Below are 23159 nucleotides of genomic sequence, written 5' to 3'. Positions count from 1 at the left end.
GTAGGTAGTAGGTACTGCTCACCACCGTTAGGTGAAGATTAATTTCTGGCCTGTAAAATTACCATCCTCATTACACATATGGTTAGGGTTTAGGACTTACTCTGTGTTTATTGGTGGAGAAGACGGCTAATGTGTAATTTGAATTTGATCAATATTTTGCCAAGTGTAATGTAAAATCTTCATACATCTTCGAAGAGAGTGGAGTAGAAAAACATTGAAAAAATCTGCAACCTGCAAAAAATTGGCCATTAGGTATAGAAAGAAGCTATATTGTTAAACAGAGATAAAAAAAGCTCAAGAGGTAACTGTCAGATCCCCATGGTAAAACGGACAGAAGCAAGGAGGAAGAAAAGATTGATTGGTTATTGATTCCACCACTCTCAACAATAATAATTGGCATCGGAGATTCCAAATGTACTTGCCAGGTACTGAAGAGAGCAGAGTAGGTACCTTACTAGCCAGGTATACACAGGTACCACCAGAGATCCTAACATTCCGGTGGCTAGCCAGATGGGATTAACATCGGAATTAAATTTCGGATACCTCTCCAGTGTGTGTTGGGCTTGAAAATTTTCTATTAACTTTTGGTTGTAGGCCAATTTCGTGACCGACGAATTTTTCCTTCAAATCAATCAGTTTTCGGTAGGATTCGGTCTGTGTTTGACACGCGATTGGTGAAATTTGATGATTCTTAGAGATAATGGGGTACATTTCATGTGTTTGAGGTTTTAGATTTGAATTTTGTATTGACGAATATTGATCGACCTTCGTTTACTCTATTGATACAGGTCACGAGAATACCTCAGAGTTTGAATCTCTTAAGCTTTTCCGTACTATGTCTACTGTTATTGATGGGAGTTTTTTATGCCACTGTTTCCCTTCGAATACTCCTCACATAATTTCGTATTGTTTACCTATTCGTACATCAATTTATCTATTTTAAATAGGTATGTACGAACCTTATTTGTTCAGGATAAAATCCGCCCCGGGTGGAAATCGAATCCACAACCTAGCGGTTAGAAGGCTGACAACATTCTTCTCTCCAGTTCTTTGTGGACGTTTTCTTTCTTGTGCTAAAGTACATAGCTAGGACTCCTAGGCTTCTTTTTGGTATTTTATTTCTAAGTTACAGGTTTCATTTTATGACCTTATCCCTGTTACACAATTATTTTACACCCCTTTGTCCATCATCTGATTATTTTTTATCGCTCGATCAAATCTCTTTTTTTAATCCCCTAGTACTTTTTTTAATCCCCAGGGATGTTTTTTTTTACTGTCATTTTATTTTTGAGGTAGGTGCTAGGTTAAGGTATCTATAGTTTTATTATTATTTTATGTTTATGGACTTTAGTTATCACTGGTAAACTGGTATACATATTAATATTATGTATGATGGTGATTTATGATTTGAATGATTACGTCATAATGCACTGGTATTTCTCAGGATAAAAGCGTCAACGACATATTGCTGACGGGGCTTCTCAGGATAAAAGTGTCAACGACATATCGCTGACGGGGGCTTCTCAGGATAAAAGTGTCAACGATATATCGCTGACAGGGCTTCTCATGATAAAAGTGTCAACACTGTCAACGATATATCGCTGACGGGTTTGTCAACGATATTCACTCTTAGGTTCACGTAAAATATACCAAATGATTCCTCACAGGCCCCACTATTCAGTAGCAATGCTAAAAACCATATAGCGTCAACAGAAATCTATTGACAGGGCTTGAAAGAGAACACTACCCGTCAATGATATATCACTGACGGGGCCCAAGACTAAAAATGACCGTCAGCGAAATATCGCTGACGCGGCAGTCAATGTGTTAAGCTTTTCCGTACTATGTCTACTCTCATTGATAGGAGTTTTTTATGCCGTTGTTTCCCTTCGACTACTAGAAATCCACCTCCTCACATAATTTCGTATTGTATACCTATTCGTGTACTCGTACATCAATTTACCTATTTTAAATCGGTATGTACGTACCTTATTTGTTCAGGATAAAATCCGCCCCGGGTGGAAATCGAACCCACGGCCTTATGCTTAGGAGGCAAACCTTCAGCTTTCTCCTGTTGGTTGTAGACGTTATATTTCTTTTGCGGAAGTACATTGCTAGGACTGCTAGTAGATTAGACTCTTTGTTATTTTATTTCCAAGTTACAGGTTTCATTTTATGACCTTATCCCTGTTACACAATTATTTTACACCCTTTTGTCCATCATCTGATTCTTTTTTATCGCTCGATCAAATCTCTAAACCCCGTGGGACATGGAGTTTATTGTATTAGTACTTTTTTTAATCCACAGGGATGTTTTTTACTGTCATTTTATTTTTGGGGTAGGCGCTAGGTATCTAGTTTTATTATTATTTTATGGACTATAGTTACAACTGGTAAACTGGTATACATATGCCACCGAAAACATAAACATTTTACTTCCAATAGGAGATAATAACCCCCAAGTTGGGAACCCAGGCTCTGAAACCAACGGCCTTACTCTCTCCTCAAGTTCAAAGTTTTTTACCTCATTAATAAACTCCAGAGATCAGGACAATTTAAGTACTCTGGCGCTAATGAGAGTCGAACTGGAGCTTTGTCATAACTTTGATGTAGTTTGGAGGCAGTTTAAAAACAGTGAGATTAGAAAGGTCCATTTCTTCTGGTGATAACAGATGACAGTTGAACGAGAACCAATAAAACTTTGAAATGTCCGTCAAACCGTGTGATCTAGATGTGAGAACCGTGTGAGAACTTTTTCTCCCTTCTTGAAAGGTGGTCAGAAAACTGTAAAATGGCAATTTTGATTTTGGAGGTCTTTTTGGGCCTGTCAGACAGTGGGAACGTGTGTGACATAAAAAGCTCGAGACCTAGGTTTGTCAGACCATCTGAGACACCTGGTCTGAAGTTTTTTTCCGCCATACACATTCCGATTCCGACTGTCGCGCAGACCTTCAGATGGTCTGAGTGGCTCGCCTAAGATACCTAGCCATCCCAAAGTGGTCTCACAGAACTTCAGACGACCTGAGTGGCTGGCCTAAGGTATCTGGTCATTCCAAAGTACCCAAGACCTGACAGTTCAGTTTCTGCTCTAAGATCGACCTTGATCTGAACTGTTAGATCAGGACAATCTGAATCAGACCACTCCGTAATGTTTATTTGAACAGGTAATAAAAATTAATGTCGCTCTAATATCAAGCGTTAACATCTCTATTGCTGTATTGTACTCCGTAATGTTTATTTGAACAGGTAATAAAAATTAATGTCGCTCTAATATCAAGCGTTAACATCTCTATTGCTGTATTGTTCTGGAGTCTGGACGCATAATGGCTCTGGCTTTAAGCGATGTAAACTGGTAAACACCACAAGTAAATAGTAAATAGGTATTGTTCCAAGGGGAACATGCCAAATGATCGGCCTTAATTATACCTGGAATAGAGACATCAATTGGATGGGTTCGAGGTACAAGTATGCTTGTGGTGGGTTTTTCTAGAAGAAATTCCTCGACCTAACCTCGGATATTATTACAAAATTCATTAATAGAAATTATGAGGCAAGGAAAATTTATTCAAAACTCAATTTTTGGTATATACCTTTTATTATGAAAAATAAACAGTAAAAGTAATGAACAGTTTTATTTTGAAAAAATTGCCTTTGCCTTTATTTTTTATAAACCAATTTTGTTACTAGCTAAACCAATTTTGTTTCTAGCACAGGACTCTAGTGCATTTTGTTGAAGCATGTAGAGCACATGAAGCGATCACAAATGTCACAAATGAACTTTGTTTGAGAAGCCATTTTCTTCTTTCCATATTTCCCAAACTTTTTGTAACACTCAGTGCACCTTCCTTTCTTCTCTTGCCGGTTTCGAATCAGGTGATGGACATTTCTTCTCCTTTGACTTCTTTCATCAGAAAGAATACACATGGCCTGGTACCGTGGAAATTACCTACGTGTACGGTGCCAGACCGCGTGTATTCTAAAGAATACACAGACGAAAAATGAAATTGTATGAAAAAAGCAGTCTATTCATAAAATTTATGCCTCAAATTATGTTCTGAAACTTGTAGCATCTGTCGTAAATTTAATCTTGTTTATTTTGAACTTTTTTGCTGGCCACATTATGAGTAATAATGTCATTGTTTTATTATTGTTGGTTGTTGTTGTTGTTGTTGTTTTTGTTTTTGTTGGTATTAAGAGGTTTGATAGAGGGAACTGTAACTGCCAAGGTCTTATAGTCCCGAAAGCGAGACAGGATAGGAGAAAACCAGCCGTTTCGAGAACGAACCTTATCTGTTTAGGATAAAATCCGCCCCGGGCGGAGATCGAACCCACGACCTAGCGACGTTAGGCGATAAATTCATCAAACTATCACGGTGGGCCATGGGCGACATACTTTTAGGGTTTTAATAGCTTTTTATTGCCTTTGAACTTGTTGAGAGGTGTTAAGAGGGTAATTAAAAAAACTGAAAGAGAATCAGTCGCCCGTGACAGTAACAATTTTGTTCGGTTTGTTTGTTTATTTGTTTACTAGCTGATTGTTCCGTGCTCGCTGTTTCACCGCCGCTCCGTTTTTATTTCGTATCAATGAAACAACGGCTACATTAGACGCGTGTGGTCTGTGTCGTAGTATGCCCATCCCGTAATGTACGATAAGAAACACAATACTTCCCATTTAGCTGCTGGGTCAGTACGGGATTACCAGAAAGTAACCCGGTGAAAAATATTTGCAATTGAAATATGAGTGCAAATTTTTCGTCAATGGTGGGATTCGAACCCGGGCTGAGTAAACCTTCTGCATGGCAGGCAAGCGCGTTAACACTTGGGCTAACTGATTTTAACCCATTTGATGTTTCCTCTTTTAACTGTAAATGCAAAACGGTCATAAAAACTGTCACAATAACTTGGGAGCTACTTATCATTACTTTCATTGCGGGCGCCTTAGTAAAGTGTGCCGGGAGGCGCGCGAACGTCAAGAGTTCGGTACTCGGCCTATAATTAACAAGAATCAGTTCCAAGGTGTTTTATCAACAGGGAAAGCTATTTGGCCCTTTTATTTATGGTAAAAGGTATGGCCCTAACAAACACAAAATGTAATGAAATGACAAAATATAATGATAAAAAGAGGGATGGAGGGGTAGGATACTTACGTTCCTTGTCCTTGAGATGGATTCAATTCCCTTGGATGCCCAAAAATAATGTCTGGGCTCCTCTGCCCAAAAATAGGACAAAGAAGGGTAACGCCGACTCGAAATGAAATCGGGAAAAGGTTTAGGAAAAGAAGAAGATGAATATCAAAGACAAAAGTATTTTCCAACTTATTGTTTCATTACAAATTTTTATCAGTAAATGGTTTCTTCAAATTTAATTGATCCCAAGGGCAAGGAAAATGGAAAACCTAGACCCTTGACAAATGGAGTGTGCTGACCCGATTACATTACTTTCCTTCCTATAGGATAAGGAAAGTAAAAAGAGGGATGGAGGGGCAGGATACTTACGTTCCTTGTCCTTGAGATGAATTCAATTCCCTTGTATGCCCAAAAATAATGTCTGGGCTCCTCTGCCCAAAGGTAGGACAAAGAAGGGTAACGCCGACTCGAAATGAAATCGGGAAAAGGTTCAGGAAAAGAAGAAGATGAATATCAAAGACAAAAGTATTTTCCAACTTATTGTTTCATTACAAATTTTTATCACTTTATCAGTAATTGGTTTCTTCAAATTTAATTGATCCCAAGGGCAAGGTAAACCTAGACCCTTAACAAATGGAGTGTGTCTGAAGACATGTGATGTGTTCCAATCCACTCGACCTCAGATAATTGGCATTGTACTCTATCCTCTCTAGAACAATACTGCACATCAGTAGACCGCGGAAATTAATCCCGTGAATTCGGCATGTTTCCCTTATTTAGTCATCCGACCTTGCACAACTTGCGCCTTCATTTTTTTCTCATTAACTTTGATTTTTCGCTCTGATTTCGTGTAGTAGGTAGGTAGGTAGGTAGGTACAGTTGTTTGTAATGAACTTTCAAGAGTTTCAAGCTTTCAACACTAGAGCAGGTGAAGTGCTTGATATGTGACGGTAACTAGTACTGCAGTAGTTACATATTGTTGAGTGTGTCAGCTTCAAAACTCATTTTTTTAACTCTTTTGTCCTCATTTTTGTGTGAACTTCGACAACAAAACTTTTTTGTCGCCTAGAAGTTACTTTCTACTCAAGGGTCTATTCATCAGTCTATTGTTTTGAATATTATTAAAAGGGGAAAATTACAAAGAAGTTAAGCTCGATTCCCACGCAAGCAAGTGTACTCAAAATATTCTGAACGGGTAGTAGGAATTTGGCAATCGGGCTTTATCCTAGCAGAAAGCTAGCATTTACTACCAACGAGCCAGCAATCAGCTCTTCCAAATTATAACAGGTAATAGAAAGCAAAAAAGCTAGCATCTTCTACTAGCTAGCCAGCATGCATTTGTTTCAAGTTACAAGAGTCAATAGAAAGCCATGAAACCGTTCTTTTTCAGATCCATAAAAAAGTAAAAAAAAGGACCAAAACAAAACTCTCAGCAATTTTATTGTTGAGAGAAGAAAGACACGAGAACATTGTGTAAATCCTGATGATGCTCACCCCAGGATAGGCGGAAGTTTGCAATAAATTATCTGGACAACAATTAAACTCGACTTACTAAAATTTACTATCGTTATATTTCAACTAGTGGTTCATGGGATTATCATCGGAATTAAATTTCGGATACCTCTCCAGTGTGTGTTGGGCTTGAAAATTTTCTATTAACTTTTGGTTGTAGGCCAATTTCGTGACCGACGAATTTTTCCTTCAAATCAATCAGTTTTCGGTAGGATTCGGTCTGTGTTTGACACGCGATTGGTGAAATTTGATGATTCTTAGAGATAATGGGGTACATTTCATGTGTTTGAGGTTTTAGATTTGAATTTTGTATTGACGAATATTGATGGACCTTCGTTTACTCTATTGATACAGGTCACGAGAATGCCTCAGAGTTTGAATCTCTTAACACATTGACTGCCCAGCATGAAATGGTGGTGTATACCCTCAGGCCCGCGATGTCAGCGATGTATCGTTGACGGGGCCCTCAGGATAAAAGCGTCAACGACATATTGCTGACGGGGCTTCTCAGGATAAAAGTGTCAACGATATATCGCTGACGGGGGCTTCTCAGGGTGAAATTTGATGATTCTTAGAGATAATGGGGTACATTTCATGTGTTTGAGGTTTTAGATTTGAATTTTGTATTGACGAATATTGATCGACCTTCGTTTACTCTATTGATACAGGTCACGAGAATACCTCAGAGTTTGAATCTCTTAAGCTTTTCCGTACTATGTCTACTGTTATTGATGGGAGTTTTTTATGCCACTGTTTCCCTTCGAATACTCCTCACATAATTTCGTATTGTTTACCTATTCGTACATCAATTTATCTATTTTAAATAGGTATGTACGAACCTTATTTGTTCAGGATAAAATCCGCCCCGGGTGGAAATCGAATCCACAACCTAGCGGTTAGAAGGCTGACAACATTCTTCTCTCCAGTTCTTTGTGGACGTTTTCTTTCTTGTGCTAAAGTACATAGCTAGGACTCCTAGGCTTCTTTTTGGTATTTTATTTCTAAGTTACAGGTTTCATTTTATGACCTTATCCCTGTTACACAATTATTTTACACCCCTTTGTCCATCATCTGATTATTTTTTATCGCTCGATCAAATCTCTTTTTTTAATCCCCTAGTACTTTTTTTAATCCCCAGGGATGTTTTTTTTTACTGTCATTTTATTTTTGAGGTAGGTGCTAGGTTAAGGTATCTATAGTTTTATTATTATTTTATGTTTATGGACTTTAGTTATCACTGGTAAACTGGTATACATATTAATATTATGTATGATGGTGATTTATGATTTGAATGATTACGTCATAATGCACTGGTATTTGGTTAACAAAGCAAGGTGAGCGATTATTTCAAATCGTCTCGCAAAAAAAACCGTCAACTTTTTTTTCCCCAAGAGGTTTGATAGAGGGATCTGTAACTGCCAAGGTGTTATCGTACCGCGTTCCAAAAGTGAAGAGGCAAGGAAAGGAAGACAGGATAGGAGAAAGTCAGCCATTCCGAGAATGAGCCTTATCTATTTGGAATAAAATCCGACCCGGACGGGAACCGAACCCGCGAACCACCGCTTACAAGGCAGGCGCGCTACCAGTGAAGAGGCAAGGAAAGGAAGACAGGATAGGAGAAAGTCAGCCATTCCGAGAATGAGCCTTATCTATTTGGAATAAAATCCGACCCAGGCGCGAACCGAACCCGCGAACCACCGCTTACAAGGCAGGCGCGCTACTCTCCTATCCCTCTGTTACACAATTGAGGGGCGCGCAGCAAGAAGGGCAAATGTAGCAAAATCGCGTTTTCGGGAAATCGCATTTAAAGTTTTTCCTATACTAATACATAATTGTTTGTTTACAAAAAGGATTTTTTCGTGTAACTTCGTGAAAAATCGAGATAATTTTTTCTGTGCTGTGTAGAGAACAAAATTCCGCGTCGAATAAGCCTGTATACGCAAAAAGTCGACTTTTGACCTTCTTGCTGCGCGCCCCTCAATTATTTTACACCCTTTTGTTCATGATCCATCTCAGACTAAAGTGGACTACACATTAGACGGACCGCGTCCGTCGGACCAAATATGAAACACCTTTCTCTAGAGACGAATCAGAACAGACTGATGGTCCGGCGGACGGGGTCCGTGTAATGTGTAGTCCTTCCAAATTTTGTTTTGGTCCGCTGGACCACGGCGGACCAGACCAATTTGGTCCGACGGACGCGGTCCGTCTAATGTGTAGTCCACTTAAGGGTTAATTGTAATTGGGATTTTATTGTACTTTAGGATACGAGAAATCCATTTTAAGAAAGTCGTTTGGATCTATCATTGAAAAGTCTTTGGTATGTAGGTACTCGCATGCTGAAAATTCCTTTGGTGTACACGGTATAACTACAGTTCTGTTGTCTTTGATTTTACAGTTTTTACGTCCAAAAAGGTTTTCAAAGCTCAACATGGCAAACGGTAGGTACCTACATATTTGCATTTTCAGGTTTTGCTCGTCCTCAAAGGAATTTTTATATCTACTGTTAAATTAAGAAATTAGCATAGTCGTTCAGATGTTCAACACATTTTAACTTTTTTTGGATCTCATTACCATGTTTTTACATTAAAATTAGCATCTTGATATTCTTGATCTTCTCCGGTGTCACACTGTCACAGTGACTGAGTGACCTCAAGTGACTTCTTGTGGTTCTAAACTTGAAAATATTATCTTCACATTTAGAAACACTCCTGTTTTTTATTAATTTAGAAGAGGTGTTTTTATTTGGATGTTGTGTTTTTGTTTAGGTTAGGGAGACTAGGGTAATGCCGAACATATTGGTCAGTTTGTACTAGTGTAAACTTTTGTTTACACAAACTTTGCCGGCCAATAACTCCTAAGGTGATGAATTTAAAAAATTCTGACTCCAGATATGATCATAACCCGTATCTTAATTCGGTAACCAAAGGGTTAAGAGGGTAATTAAAATAAACCGGAAGAGAATCAGTTAATCCGCCCGCGACAGTAACAATTTCGTTCGGTTTGTTTACTAGCTGATTGTCCCGTGCTCGCTGTTTCACCGCCGCTCCGTTTTTATTTCGTATCAATGAAACAACGGCTACATTAGACGCGTGTGGTCTGTGTCGTAGTATGCCCATCCCGTAATGTGCGATAAGAGACACAATACTTCCCATTTAGCTGCTGGGTCAGTACGGTATTACCAGAAAGTAACCCGGTGAAATATTTGCAATTGAAATATGAGTGCAAATTTTTCATCAATGGTGGGATTCGAACCCGGGCAGAGTAAACCTTTTACGTGGCAGGCAAGCGCGTTAACACTTGGGCTAACTGATTTTAACCCATTCGATTTCTTCTGTTGCAGCATACACTGACCGGACATTCAAACAAGGTGATGTGTGCCAAATTCCTGGGTGACCCAACCAAAGTAGTGAGTGGGAGCTGTGATCGAACGTTGAAAATATGGGACCTGAGAAGTAAAGCTTGTAAGTCCAAATTTCGTCTTACATAATCCTGTTAGCAGCTTTTTTTTCTAGAGAGAGGTTTGAATGTTTGATAGAGGAAACTGTTGAGGTCTTATCGTCCCGAAAGCGAAGAGAAGACAGGATAGGAGAAAGCCAGGCGTTCCTAGAGCGAACCTTATCTGTTTGGGATTTCGATCTGGAATCGAACCCGCGACCTATTGCTTACCTTTTAGCTTTTTTTTTTTTTTTTTTTTTTTTTTTCTAGAGAGAGGTTTGATAGAGGAAACTGTTGAGGTCTTATCGTCCCGAAAACGAAGAGAAGACAGGATAGGAGAAAGCCAGGCGTTCCTAGAGCGAGCCTTATCTGTTTGGGATTTCGATCTGGAATCGAACCCGCGACCTGTTGCTTTCAAGGTAGTCGCCGCTCCCCTCCAAGCTAACTAAGCTGGAAATTGGCAATCAACTGACAGTTCTTTGCGAATCCATGGTGGTAATTTTTGTATGAACGCCGTGTATTTACTGAGTATGCAATGTGCAAGACTTCGATTAAAATTGAAGATGGTTGATGCGACTCTCTCTGTGATCGAATGAAAATCAAACCTCTACGAAAGAAAAAAAAATCTGGTTTGAACATCACACGTCTTTCTATTACATTTGCGGAATCCGGAATACTAATTTGAATATAAGGCCGAACCTGCAATTTCGGCTGTTTTTTAGTGAAATAATAAAATATGTAACAATAATATCGGCTTGAATCCTCTTATAGGTACAGAGACGAAGTTCGCGGGATCAAGTTGCAATGACTTGGTGACGTACGACGGAGCTGGTACCACTATTATTAGCGGTCATTTTGACAAGAAGGTCAGGTTCTGGGATTTCAGAGCCGAGGAAAAGGTGCGAGATATTGAGCTGCATGGGAAAATCACCTCCTTAGACTTATCTAAAGGTAAATATTACTACGTATTTAGTTAATTGTTAGGAATGGTGAAATATCGATTATTTGTTAGGTTTATATTAGACATCCTATGTATTAACATTATTCTTACCGTTTTTATTATTATTGGATACTAGGTAACGGTATTCTTACCGTTTTTATTATTATTAGGTATTTACCTAGTATCCAATAATAATAAAAACGGTAAGAATAATGGTGAAATATGTTTTATACTCTTAGCTGTTAGTAATGATAAAATAAAATATCTTTTCAATAAAAATCTCTTCTGAGGGTAAATGAAGTATGGGTTTTAACTTTTAAAACTGGGTTTTAACTTTTAAAACCATACCCATTTTTCTTCAGGAAGCACGCTTTTTCTATTTTTCTGGTGGTGATCTGGTAATGTGCTTAATTGCTAAATATAAGTTCCCAGGTTCGCTTCTCAAAGGAAAAAAAATGGACTCGTGGGCATTTTGATTGGCAATATTAGAACGGGTTCGGATCGCAAGCAAAAATGTCATATTGGAAGAAATCAACTTGTTTTATTTTTCATACCTAAAACATTTTATACCGACTTTTCAGACTGCCGATATTTGCTATGCTGTTGTAGAGACGACACCCTCAGGAAAATAGATCTACGAACAAATCTAGTAGTGTCAACTTTCTGGTAAGTCCATGTTTACTTGTCAAGTGTATAGGTAACTATCTACGAATGGCCTTAATAATATACTGCATACGCATGTTGCGATGCAGACTTGACTTGGACTCGAACTTGAAACCTTCAGATCCAAAGTCCACCGTGCTAACCACTGTGTAGTGGTTAGCACTACACCACCGAGGTCACTGTTTTAAAAGGTAGATATATTTCATTAATTTAGATTTTAGAAACAAACCCTAGTGGTGTAGTGGTTAAGACGGTGGACTCTGGATCTGGAGGTTGGTGGTTCGAGTTCAAGTCAAGTCATAAAATTTAGCGTAGTGCATTAAGCAGGGAACGAAATTTGTGACAAGCATTTTTTTATTTTAGCCACCGAAAACATAAACATTTTACTTCCAATAGGAGATAATAACCCCCAAGTTGGGAACCCAGGCTCTGAAACCAACGGCCTTACTCCTCTCCCCAAGTTCAAAGTTTTTTACCTCATTAATAAATCCTGAGATCAGGACAATTTAAGTACTGTGGCGCTAATGAGAGTCGAACTGGAGCTTTGTCATAGTCATAACTTTGGTGCAGTTTAAAAACAGTGAGATTAGAAAGGTCCATTTCTTCTGGTGATAACAGATGAAAGCTGAACGAGAACCAATAAAACATTGAAATGTCCGTCAAACCGTGTGATCTAGATGTGAGAACCGTGTGAGAACTTTTTCTCCCTTCTTGAAAGGTGGTCAGAAATCTGTAAAATGGCAATTTTGATTTTGGAGGTCTTTTTGTGCCTGTCAGACAGTGGAAACGTGTGTGACATAAAAAGCTCGAGACCTAGGTTTGTCAGACCCGTCTGAGACACCTGGTCTGAAGTTTTTTCCGCCATAGTCCGTCCGACTGTCGGTCGGACAGACCTTCAGATGGTCTGAGTGGCTCGCCTAAGATACCTAGCCATCCCAAAGTGGTCTCACAGAACTTCAGACGGTCTGAGTGGCTGGCCTTAGGTATCTGGTCATTCCAAAGACCTGACGGTTCAGTTTCTGCTCTAAGATCGACCTTGATCTGAACTGTTAAATCAGGACAATCTGAATCAGACCACTCCGTAATGTTTATTTGAACAGGTAATAAAAATTAATGTCGCTCTAATATCAAGCGTTAACATCTCTATTGCTGTATTGTTCTGGACGCATAATGGCTCTGGCTTTAAGCGATGTAAACTGGTAAACACCACAAGTAAATAGTAAATAGGTATTGTTCCAAGGGGAACATGCCAAATGATCGGCCTTAATATACCTGGAATAGAGACATCAATTGGATGGGTTCGAGGTACAAGTATGCTTGTGGTGGGTTTTTCTAGAAGAAATTCCTCGACCTAACCTCGGATATTATTACAAAATTCATTAATAGAAATTATGAGGCAAGGAAAATTTATTCAAAACTCAATTTTTGGTATATACCTTTTATTATGAAAAATAAACAGTAAAAGTAATGAACAGTTTTATTTTGAAAAAATTGCCTTTGCCTTTATTTTTTATAAACCAATTTTGTTACTAGCTAAACCAATTTTGTTTCTAGCACAGGACTCTAGTGCATTTTGTTGAAGCATGTAGAGCACATGAAGCGATCACAAATGTCACAAATGAACTTTGTTTGAGAAGCCATTTTCTTCTTTCCATATTTCCCAAACTTTTTGTAACACTCAGTGCACCTTCCTTTCTTCTCTTGCCGGTTTCGAATCAGGTGATGGACATTTCTTCTCCTTTGACTTCTTTCATCAGAAAGAATACACATGGCCTGGTACCGTGGAAATTACCTACGTGTACGGTGCCAGACCGCGTGTATTCTAAAGAATACACAGACGAAAAATGAAATTTTTGTGGCTATTTTTTCTTGAAAGTATGCCTTTATGTATACGTATCGACTTGTCTAAGTATCCCAAATCATAAATTCACTTTGGCCTGGGACAGTAAAACTACCCAAAACACCCTTGGCCTGAGCATATGCATGGGCAAAAAGTGGGCTTGGCGGTTAGAGTGTTAAGAAAGTCCTTTGGATCTATCATTGAAATGTCTTTGGTATGTAGGTACTCGCATGCTGGAAATTCCTTTGGTGTACACGGTATAACTACAGTTCTGTTGTCTTTGATTTTACAGTTTTTACGCCCAAAAAGGTTTTCAAAGCTCAAAATGGCAAACGGTAGGTACCTACAAATTTGCATTTTCAGGTTTTGCTCGTCCTCAAAGGAATTTTTATATCTACTGTTAAATTAAGAAATTAGCATAGTCGTTCACATGTTCAACACATTTTAACTTTTGGATCTCATTACCATGTTTTTACATTAAAATACGAGGGTTTTTTTTTTTTTTTTTTTTAAGTAAAGTGATTAGGTATTACTCCTTCCAGTGGAAAAGCTTGAAAGAAATAATGAAATTTTTGTTTGCCTTTCATTTATTTTCATTTGATTGTAGATAAATAATACAGGTAATATCTATTGAAAGAAATCATTGTAGATGAAGTAATTTTAACAAAACTGGCAACATCTTGATACAAACACGGAATTCATGGAGCCAAAGTAAAAATCAACTTGCAAACAAGAACTAAAGGAAGATGAACAAGAAAATTGAAATTAATTGCATATGTTTAGCCTTCTTATCTCGTTCGGCAGATCAGTGTTGCATATTCCCTGAACTATTAAGACTAATGGGACCATTCAGTACGGTGGAACACGTGGTAGATACAAGCAATAGTGGGTGCCCTACACGAATGTACATTATGCAATAGAACACTGTGTCCTGGCTTGCCAACTTGAGATGCTGAGTTCAAATTGTCTCTAAAGCTGTTTCTTGTATTCGATAAATCTATGAAGGGCTGAATCTATGTCGTTCGGGTTTCAGTCGACATCGATGTGTGGACAGAGCACCCAAAGAAGAAGAAAGAACACCAGTGCTCTGATGGTGCTGCAGTGATTTTTGGTCTATTACAATATTTGCAATATTGCTTCTTGGTCTTATTTCTGGTGGCATTATAGTGAAAATGCAACCTTAGAATAGGGTTATTTTAGTCTTATAGCCGAGTGTAAATAAGGTATCCGTTCTCTGGGCTACCATTTCAGTATTTAGCTCGTACATTTAGTGAGCAATAAAAACAAAATCCCCAAATCCTATACCATTCATCTAAAATTCGCCCCGGGCGGGAATCGAACCCGCGGCCTAGCGCTTACAAGGCAGACGCACTACCAACTAAGCTAACTAGGCTGGCATACATATTCCTAAAGAGTCCCAGACTATCACTATTATTGTGGTCAAATGCTCAAATATCAAACAATGTTGAGGATAAAATCCCATACCTCAGCTCGGATTGAACCCACGCCGTCCTACTTACCAGACGAGCGTCCTGACCACTCCACCATCACCACTAATGGAGTCTCTTCCCAATAGATTTTGGTTTCGATTGTACAGCACCTGGGTTATGGTCAGTATTGAATATCGAATATTTGATTTGGTCAATGTTAAATCGAATATTTGATTTGAATAAGTTACAAGGTGTCTACTCGCCGCTCCCCTCCAAGCTAACTAAGCTGGAAATTGGCAATCAACTGACAGTTCTTTGCGAATCCATGGTGGTAATTTTTGTATGAATGCCGTGTTTTTACTGAGTATGCAATGTGCAAGACTTCGATTAAAATTGAAGATGGGTTGATGCGACTCTCTCTGTCATCGAATGAAAATCAAACCTCTACAAAAGAAGAAAAAAAATCTGGTTTGAACATCACACGTCTTTCTATTACATTTGCGGAATACGTATTTGAATATAAGGCCGAGCCTGCAATTTCGGCTGTTTTTTGTGAAATAATAAAATATGTAACAATAACAGCCCGTTCACACTAGCACGATCCGGTTTAATGGAACTCTGCACTTGCAGTTGAATATTGTGAACAATGTAGGGAAATGAGTTCATTAGAATAATATCAGCTTTATGATGTCATATTGGTCCATGTCCATGGTGATAGCTGAAATAGAAAACATCAGGCATAGAGAGTAGAGTAAGAGCCCGTTCACACTAGCACGATCCGGTTTTTTTGCCGTTCCGGCATTTTCACCGTCACGGTATTTTCGCCGTGAGGCGCATACAAATGAATTAGCGTGTTCACATTACCAACGATTTTTCGTGGACGGCAAAAAAACCGGAACGGCGATTTTTTTACATTCGGAATTGTCACTGGATTTCATTCCGGCGAAAATACCGTGCCGGGAAAAAAACCGTCGGAATATTCAGTATATTCGGAATTGTCACTGGATTTCATTCCGGCGAAAATACCGTGCCGGGAAAAAAACCGTCGGAATATTCAGTGGCAATTGAAATCAAAAAATAGATGTGTTCACATTGTACTTCCGGTTTTCAGTTTTACCGTTGAGTCCGCGCTGTGTGTGATGTTTTAAATTTGCGATGTTTTCAGTATTATTCAGTGGCAATTGAAATCAAATAGATGTGTTCACATTGTACTTCCGGTTTTCAGTTTTACCGTTGAGTCCGCGCTGTGTCCGATGTTTTAAGGTTGAATACGACTAATGAATAGAACGGTTTTTTTCCCGTCGACGGTAAAAAAACCGGAACGGTAAAAAAAACCGTGCAGTGTGAACGGGCTGTAATATTGGCTTGAATCCTCTTATAGGTACAGAGACGAAGTTCGCGGGATCAAGTTGCAATGACTTGGTGACGTATGACGGAGCTGGTACCACTATTATTAGCGGTCATTTTGACAAGAAGGTCCGGTTCTGGGATTTCAGAGCCGAGGAAAAGGTGCGAGATATTGAGCTGCATGGGAAAATCACCTCCTTAGACTTATCTAAAGGTAAATATTACTTCGTATTGTCAATTGTTAGGAATGGTGAAATATGTTTATACTCTTAGCTCCACCACTCTCAACAATAATAATTGGCATCGGAGATTCCAAATGTACTTGCCAGGTACTGAAGAGAGCAGAGTAGGTACCTTACTAGCCAGGTATACACAGGTACCACCAGAGATCCTAACATTCCTGTGGCTAACCAGATGGGATTATCATCGGAATTAAATTTCGGATACCTCTCCAGTGTGTGTTGGGCTTGAAAATTTTCTATTAACTTTTGGTTGTAGGCCAATTTCGTGACCGACGAATTTTTCCTTCAAATCAATCAGTTTTCGGTAGGATTCGGTCTGTGTTTGGCACGCGATTGGTGAAATTTGATGATTCTTAGAGATAATGGGGTACATTTCATGTGTTTGAGGTTTTAGATTTGAATTTTGTATTGACGAATATTGATCGACCTTCGTTTACTCTATTGATACAGGTCACGAGAATACCTCAGAGTTTGAATCTCTTAAGCTTTTCCGTACTATGTCTACTGTTATTGATGGGAGTTTTTTATGCCACTGTTTCCCTTCGAATACTCCTCACATAATTTCGTATTGTTTACCTATTCGTACATCAATTTATCTATTTTAAATAGGTATGTACGAACCTTATTTGTTCAGGATAAAATCCGCCCCGGGTGGAAATCGAATCCACAACCTAGCGGTTAGAAGGCTGACAACATTCTTCTCTCCAGTTCTTTGTGGACGTTTTCTTTCTTGTGCTAAAGTACATAGCTAGGACTCCTAGGCTTCTTTTTGGTATTTTATTTCTAAGTTACAGGTTTCATTTTATGACCTTATCCCTGTTACACAATTATTTTACACCCCTTTGTCCATCATCTGATTATTTTTTATCGCTCGATCAAATCTCTTTTTTTAATCCCCTAGTACTTTTTTTAATCCCCAGGGATGTTTTTTTTTACTGTCATTTTATTTTTGAGGTAGGTGCTAGGTTAAGGTATCTATAGTTTTATTATTATTTTATGTTTATGGACTTTAGTTATCACTGGTAAACTGGTATACATATTAATATTATGTATGATGGTGATTTATGATTTGAATGATTACGTCATAATGCACTGGTATTTGGTTAACAAAGCAAGGTGAGCGATTATTTCAAATCGTCTCGCAAAAAAAACCGTCAACTTTTTTTTCCCCAAGAGGTTTGATAGAGGGATCTGTAACTGCCAAGGTGTTATCGTACCGCGTTCCAAAAGTGAAGAGGCAAGGAAAGGAAGACAGGATAGGAGAAAGTCAGCCATTCCGAGAATGAGCCTTATCTATTTGGAATAAAATCCGACCCGGACGGGAACCGAACCCGCGAACCACCGCTTACAAGGCAGGCGCGCTACCCTCCTATCCCTCTGTTACACAATTGAGGGGCGCGCAGCAAGAAGGGCAAATGTAGCAAAATCGCGTTTTCGGGAAATCGCATTTAAAGTTTTTCCTACTAATACAAAATTGTTTGTTTACAAAAAGGATTTTTTCGTGTAACTTCGTGAAAAATCGAGATAATTTTTTCTGTGCTGTGTAGAGAACAAAATTCCGCGTCGAATAAGCCTGTATACGCAAAAAGTCGACTTTTGACCTTCTTGCTGCGCGCCCCTCAATTATTTTACACCCTTTTGTTCATGATCCATCCATCTAAAGACCATGCACTAGGCTGACCAACATTATTGTAAGATAAACTAACCTGATTTCTAAGCTCCGTACGCATAATTTCAGGACTGTCCTCAGGCATATTCTAATCTTTATCTCGTAAACCTAATCCTCCTCGTATTTCCGGGCAAAAGACGCACCAGTCGTAAATGGCCAAAAGGCTTTTTAGATCCTAAAATACATTAAGTATAGATACCTAAGCATGGTTAAGTTGATGATCCATCTAAAGATCATGCACTTGTAATTTGTATTTACGAAAGTATTTACGAAAGTATGTACCTACTTAATACCTGTACCCACGCCGACAAACTTGGCTCTTTACCGTTAGGATGTGATTTTTTTTATGCAATAAAAAAACAGCCTTAGGGCATCTTCTCCTAAAAAAAAAAAAAAAAAAAAAAAAAAAAAAAAAAAAATGTAGGCAATACCAAAAATGTCAGCCCAAAAGCAGTCATTCTAGCTGATTGAGCTGATTGAGAGGCTGACAAAAAACGCCGACCCCGTCTGAACACCGGAAAAGGTGAAGAAGAATATAAGAAAAAGTTTCATCAAAATATCTTTCTATTAAGAGCAATGGATGTCATTGTATGTTTCAGCACGCCCGTGGTTGCTATTTCGTGGCAGTCGTTCACAGGTTGCCTAGCGTCCGTAGACCGAAGTAAAAAGGCTGTGGTGTGGTCGAACTGTTAACACACCCTTTATACTTCCTACGCTTGTACCTATGGCTCATTGTCGGCCTAATATGAGGGTTTGCTAAATACCTACGCAAGTACGAATGTACCTAAATGCGCGTCCACAACGAGGTCCATAGACTCTGGACCTTTGACCCTAGTCTAAACCCTGGAGCTTTGTCCCTACTCTAGACCCTGGACCATCGACCCTAGTCTAATCTAGACCCTGGACCATCGGCCCTAGTCTAGTCTAGACCCTGGACCATCGGCCCTAGTCTAATCTAGACCCTGGACCATCGGCCCTAGTCTAGTCTAGACCCTGGACCATCGACCCTCGTACCAGTGTACCCATAACGGAGCCTGAAACCTCCTGCTTTTGTAGATACACTTGGAAAATTTGACGTCAGCATGTTATCAAAAATGTTTACAAATTACAAAACCCTCACAGAGACAATATCGACCCTCACAGAGAAAATACTCAGCTCAATCGCTACATTTTCAGCGAGGGTCGCGACTTTGTTCGGAACTATGGCGAATGTTCCGTTGAGGCCGCTTATATCCACTGGTATGATTTGTGTATTTTTTTCTATTGAGTGTTGGCTAATCTAGAGTTGAGGGTCAGGGCTTTGTTGTAGACGCCTACTAAGGCTCAGTGTTGGCCTAATGGACAAATATATGCTCCGTTTGAGGCATCTTCCGATAGCTCAATGTCACTCTACATCGGAAATCCCAGATTCGATTCCCGGTAGAGACAAGATTTCTTCGATTTTGGGTGCATATTTTGTGACAAAATGCATTGCCTTCAAGACACAAACGCGTCGAGAAAAATCTGCATCAGCGGTTCCCAAACTTTTTTCTACACGGCCCCTTTTCTTCCATTGTGAACACTCCGCGGCCCCTTTACTATATTTTATGTGATCTTTTTGGGGGTCACGAAGTCCTTCTCGGCCCCCTCGAAAGCCGAGGACCCTATTTTGGGAATCACTGATCTACATGCATTTGAAAATCTACAGTCATGTCTTTAAAATAATTTAGAAACAAAAACTGCATTTGTGCTGAACCTTGTCTGTATATTTCGCATTGCACAATATTCAATAATTTTATACATGAAGTGTTTATTGATTTTTCTTGTTTGAAAAGGATTGACGTTTAATTAAACTAAATTTAAAGTTGTTGTTCAGTTTTTAAAGTTTGATTTATGCCTCTTTTACTCCCATTATTCTCGTTGCAAGTACGAAAAAACTTTAGAACTTAAAAAAAAAAAAAGGGTGCTCTAAATAATCTAAATTCAATAGGCAGAACAATACAGTAGCTACTTTGATTGTAGCGACCAGTGTTGGTATTACCAGTGGAAAAAAAAATGATAAGAATGTGTATTAGAAATGAAAATGAATAATTATTTTCTGGGAGAATGACCTAATGGCCAAGTTCCCGACATTTGACAACAACATAATTATTGCCAACGAGACAGTTAGTAATTCTGTGATACTCACAAAATTTTTGAAGAAGCTCTCTGATTCATCAGAAAAGATTCAAAATTTACAAAATGGTAACATTGTACATAGAGATTTTGTATGATATAAACAACCTGCATGGCCGAGTGGGTATCACTCGGCCGGGACCTAGGCTTACACGCCGTAGGTCCCGGGTTCGATTCCCGGCGTGGTCGAAGTTTTTTTGCCTCTGATCTTGAAGTTTGGGGTGTTCTCAGCCTCGTGAGGACAACTGAGTAGCTACTGAAGTAGGGACCAGTGACGGTATTGCCAGTGTAAGAAGATTGATGATACGAGTAGATGAGAATTATAGTGAGGCACTTAGTAATGCTGTGATACCCACTAAAGGCATGAAGAAGCTCTCTGCTTTATCACAAATAATTTATTCGTGATTTGATACTGTATGATAGAAGGGAAGGGTGTGCAAATTCCATGATATCTTCCAAATGAACATTTCTTTTGAACACTTTGCTGTACTTATTCCTATATTTTTATTCTCTCTCTATTCGAACTTTGACATTGAAATTTACCCACACATAATTTTGTTTTATTTTTCTATTCAAAACGTACACTTTTGCATCGCTGTTCATAGTCCGTATTTTGCAATTGTAACTAGGAATGCAACGTTGCCATGTTGACATTTTGCTATTCGTGGTAACATGTTCATTTGGCAACACTTCAATTGTAACTAGGAATGCAACGTTGCCATGTTGACATTTTGCTATTCGTGGTAACATGTTCATTTGGCAACACTTTCCTCCTCCTCCGGCCCATATTTCTGAAAATTTCCGCGAAAAAAGTTATTTCAAGTTACGAAAAACGGACTTCAATACCCGGGTACACAGTTAGTAATTTTGTGGATAGCAATCATTAGGTCATAAAAGAGGAGGTTGTAACTAGGAATGCAACGTTGCCATGTTGACATTTTGCTATTCGTGGTAACATGTTCATTTGGCAACACTTTCCTCCTCCTCCTCCTCCGGCCCATATTTCTGAAAATTTCCGCGAAAAAAGTTATTTCAAGTTACAAAAAACGGACTTCAATAGCCGGGTACACAGTTAGTAATTTTGTGGATAGCAATCATTAGGTCATAAAAGAGGAGAAAAAGAATTTTTAATTGTGTTAAGCATACTTAAATGCTTGTCACAAACATCGTTCTCAATTAGTCCAATTATTACACCTAGACAAGTGTTATGACTTGACGTGGACTCGAACCAGAAACCCTCGGATTCAAAGTCCATCAACCACTGCACCACTGAGGTTGGTCATTAGTTTTTAGTCCGTCCTTCCTTTATTATTACAATAGTAATAAAAAAAGGTATAAGGGACGGACTATTGTATTCGCTTCGGTCACCAGGAAACCAAATGCATTCTGTTTCATAGGAATATTCTCATAGGCGAGGTTTACCACTGCTACATTGACATGTTCTATACTACTGAGTAGATTGCCTAGGGTAGGGTGCTGCTTGTGTAGTAGCATGCCTAGCTTGGGTGCCGGTAATGCACTGATCACATGGTTAGCTTCAATGTGTTGATCGTTATTGAGTGTTACTTTGACACCCTTCTCCAGAAATTCCAAGTTCGTACAGGTTGTATCCATCTTGACCTCTACCTTATTACTGAGATGTTCCCCCAGTGTATTCACTATTGTCTGCAGACCTCCCTCTACAGACCAGACACTCCACTTCTCTATCCTAGATCTCCTATATAGTTCACTCTCCTCATAACCAGATAGATCAGGTCGCTTACTCATCATCTCCTTGATAGCACCCTTGATAACACCACCATGTAGCTGCTCCAATAAACAAATTAGGTAGGTACATAGGTACTGATTTTCTCTAATCACTACGGGCTGAAAAATTCCCGGAGGGACGGACCCTGCTTGTTAGTTTAGTATTTGGTAACATCTGACGTCATCCAAAACCTGTTGACAATGGTCTTTTTTATGCACTTGTTCAAAGGGTTTTGATCAGTTGTTTGGATAATTTTAATTTAGAACTAACTTTGAAGAACTTTGTCCTATCAGCTGATTTGAGCTGATGCTTTCTGTCCACTCGATATAACTGACTGTAGACCCGGGCATATTTAAATCTATTATGTATACTTTTATGATGTTTATAGGTATTATTACGTTATTCGTGTCTATTTTATGCTTCTTTTTTAATTTCATTGAAAAAAATAAATATTTGTTTAGATTTTCGCAAAATCCTTTCTTATTGCACACCTAGACCATAAAAGGAATATTCCTACCAAATTTCAGCTTTCTAGGTGTTGTGGTTCTAGAGATAGAGCGATCAGTGTGTGAAATGTGAACTGTGAAATGTGAATGAGTGAATGGATCTCGTTCTTATAATATAAGATTCTCTATTACTGATTTTACTCCTTGTCTAAACTGTAGACATAATTGTCTACAATAAAATTGTGGCGACTAAAATGCTTAACACAATTAATTTAAATCCTTAAGTTAGGTACCTAAATGTTTGATGTATTGATGTTCAAAATGTTTTTTTTTGTCAATTTCAGTGCGGAAGGGTTCAAAGTGCAGTGTGATTTCACCCGAGCTGTATTCGTGGTGGATGATGATTATGTAGCGGTAGGATCAATAGATGGAAATATCTATGTGTGGGATTGTAACACGGAGCAAGTCGAGGCTGTACTCAAAGATATGCACAGGTAAGTTGAAATTTGGTTGGTCCGATAGATATTGAAAAAGAGAGGAGAGCTATAAACAGGGAGTAGACCAGCTTAGTCTGGCTGGGGGACTTTAAACAGGGAGTAGACCAG

General features: G+C 38.8%; 1 protein-coding gene and 1 long non-coding RNA gene across 2 annotated transcripts; both read left to right on the top strand.

Moving 5' to 3' along the window:
* Positions 1-9984: 9984 nt before the first annotated feature.
* Positions 9985-23079, top strand: LOC103516068 (autophagy-related protein 16-1-like). Its single transcript, XM_026828575.1, has 4 exons — positions 9985-10102; positions 10848-11027; positions 11598-11682; positions 22899-23079. The coding sequence occupies exons 1-4, from the start codon at positions 10012-10014 to the stop codon at positions 23050-23052; spliced, it is 510 nt and encodes a 169-aa protein (XP_026684376.1). The 5' UTR covers positions 9985-10011; the 3' UTR covers positions 23053-23079.
* LOC113470270 lies at positions 21068-21631 on the top strand. The gene is made up of 2 exons (XR_003393382.1): positions 21068-21248; positions 21463-21631. It is a non-coding gene; the product is annotated as an uncharacterized LOC113470270 (long non-coding RNA).
* Positions 23080-23159: the final 80 nt, after the last annotated feature.

The sequence above is a fragment of the Diaphorina citri genome, unplaced genomic scaffold (genome assembly GCF_000475195.1).
Source record: "Diaphorina citri unplaced genomic scaffold, Diaci psyllid genome assembly version 1.1 scaffold1476, whole genome shotgun sequence".
NCBI lineage: Eukaryota > Metazoa > Arthropoda > Insecta > Hemiptera > Psyllidae > Diaphorina > Diaphorina citri.
The sequence above is the reverse complement of the archived record's forward strand: the minus strand, read 5'-3'. Positions and strand labels throughout refer to the sequence as shown.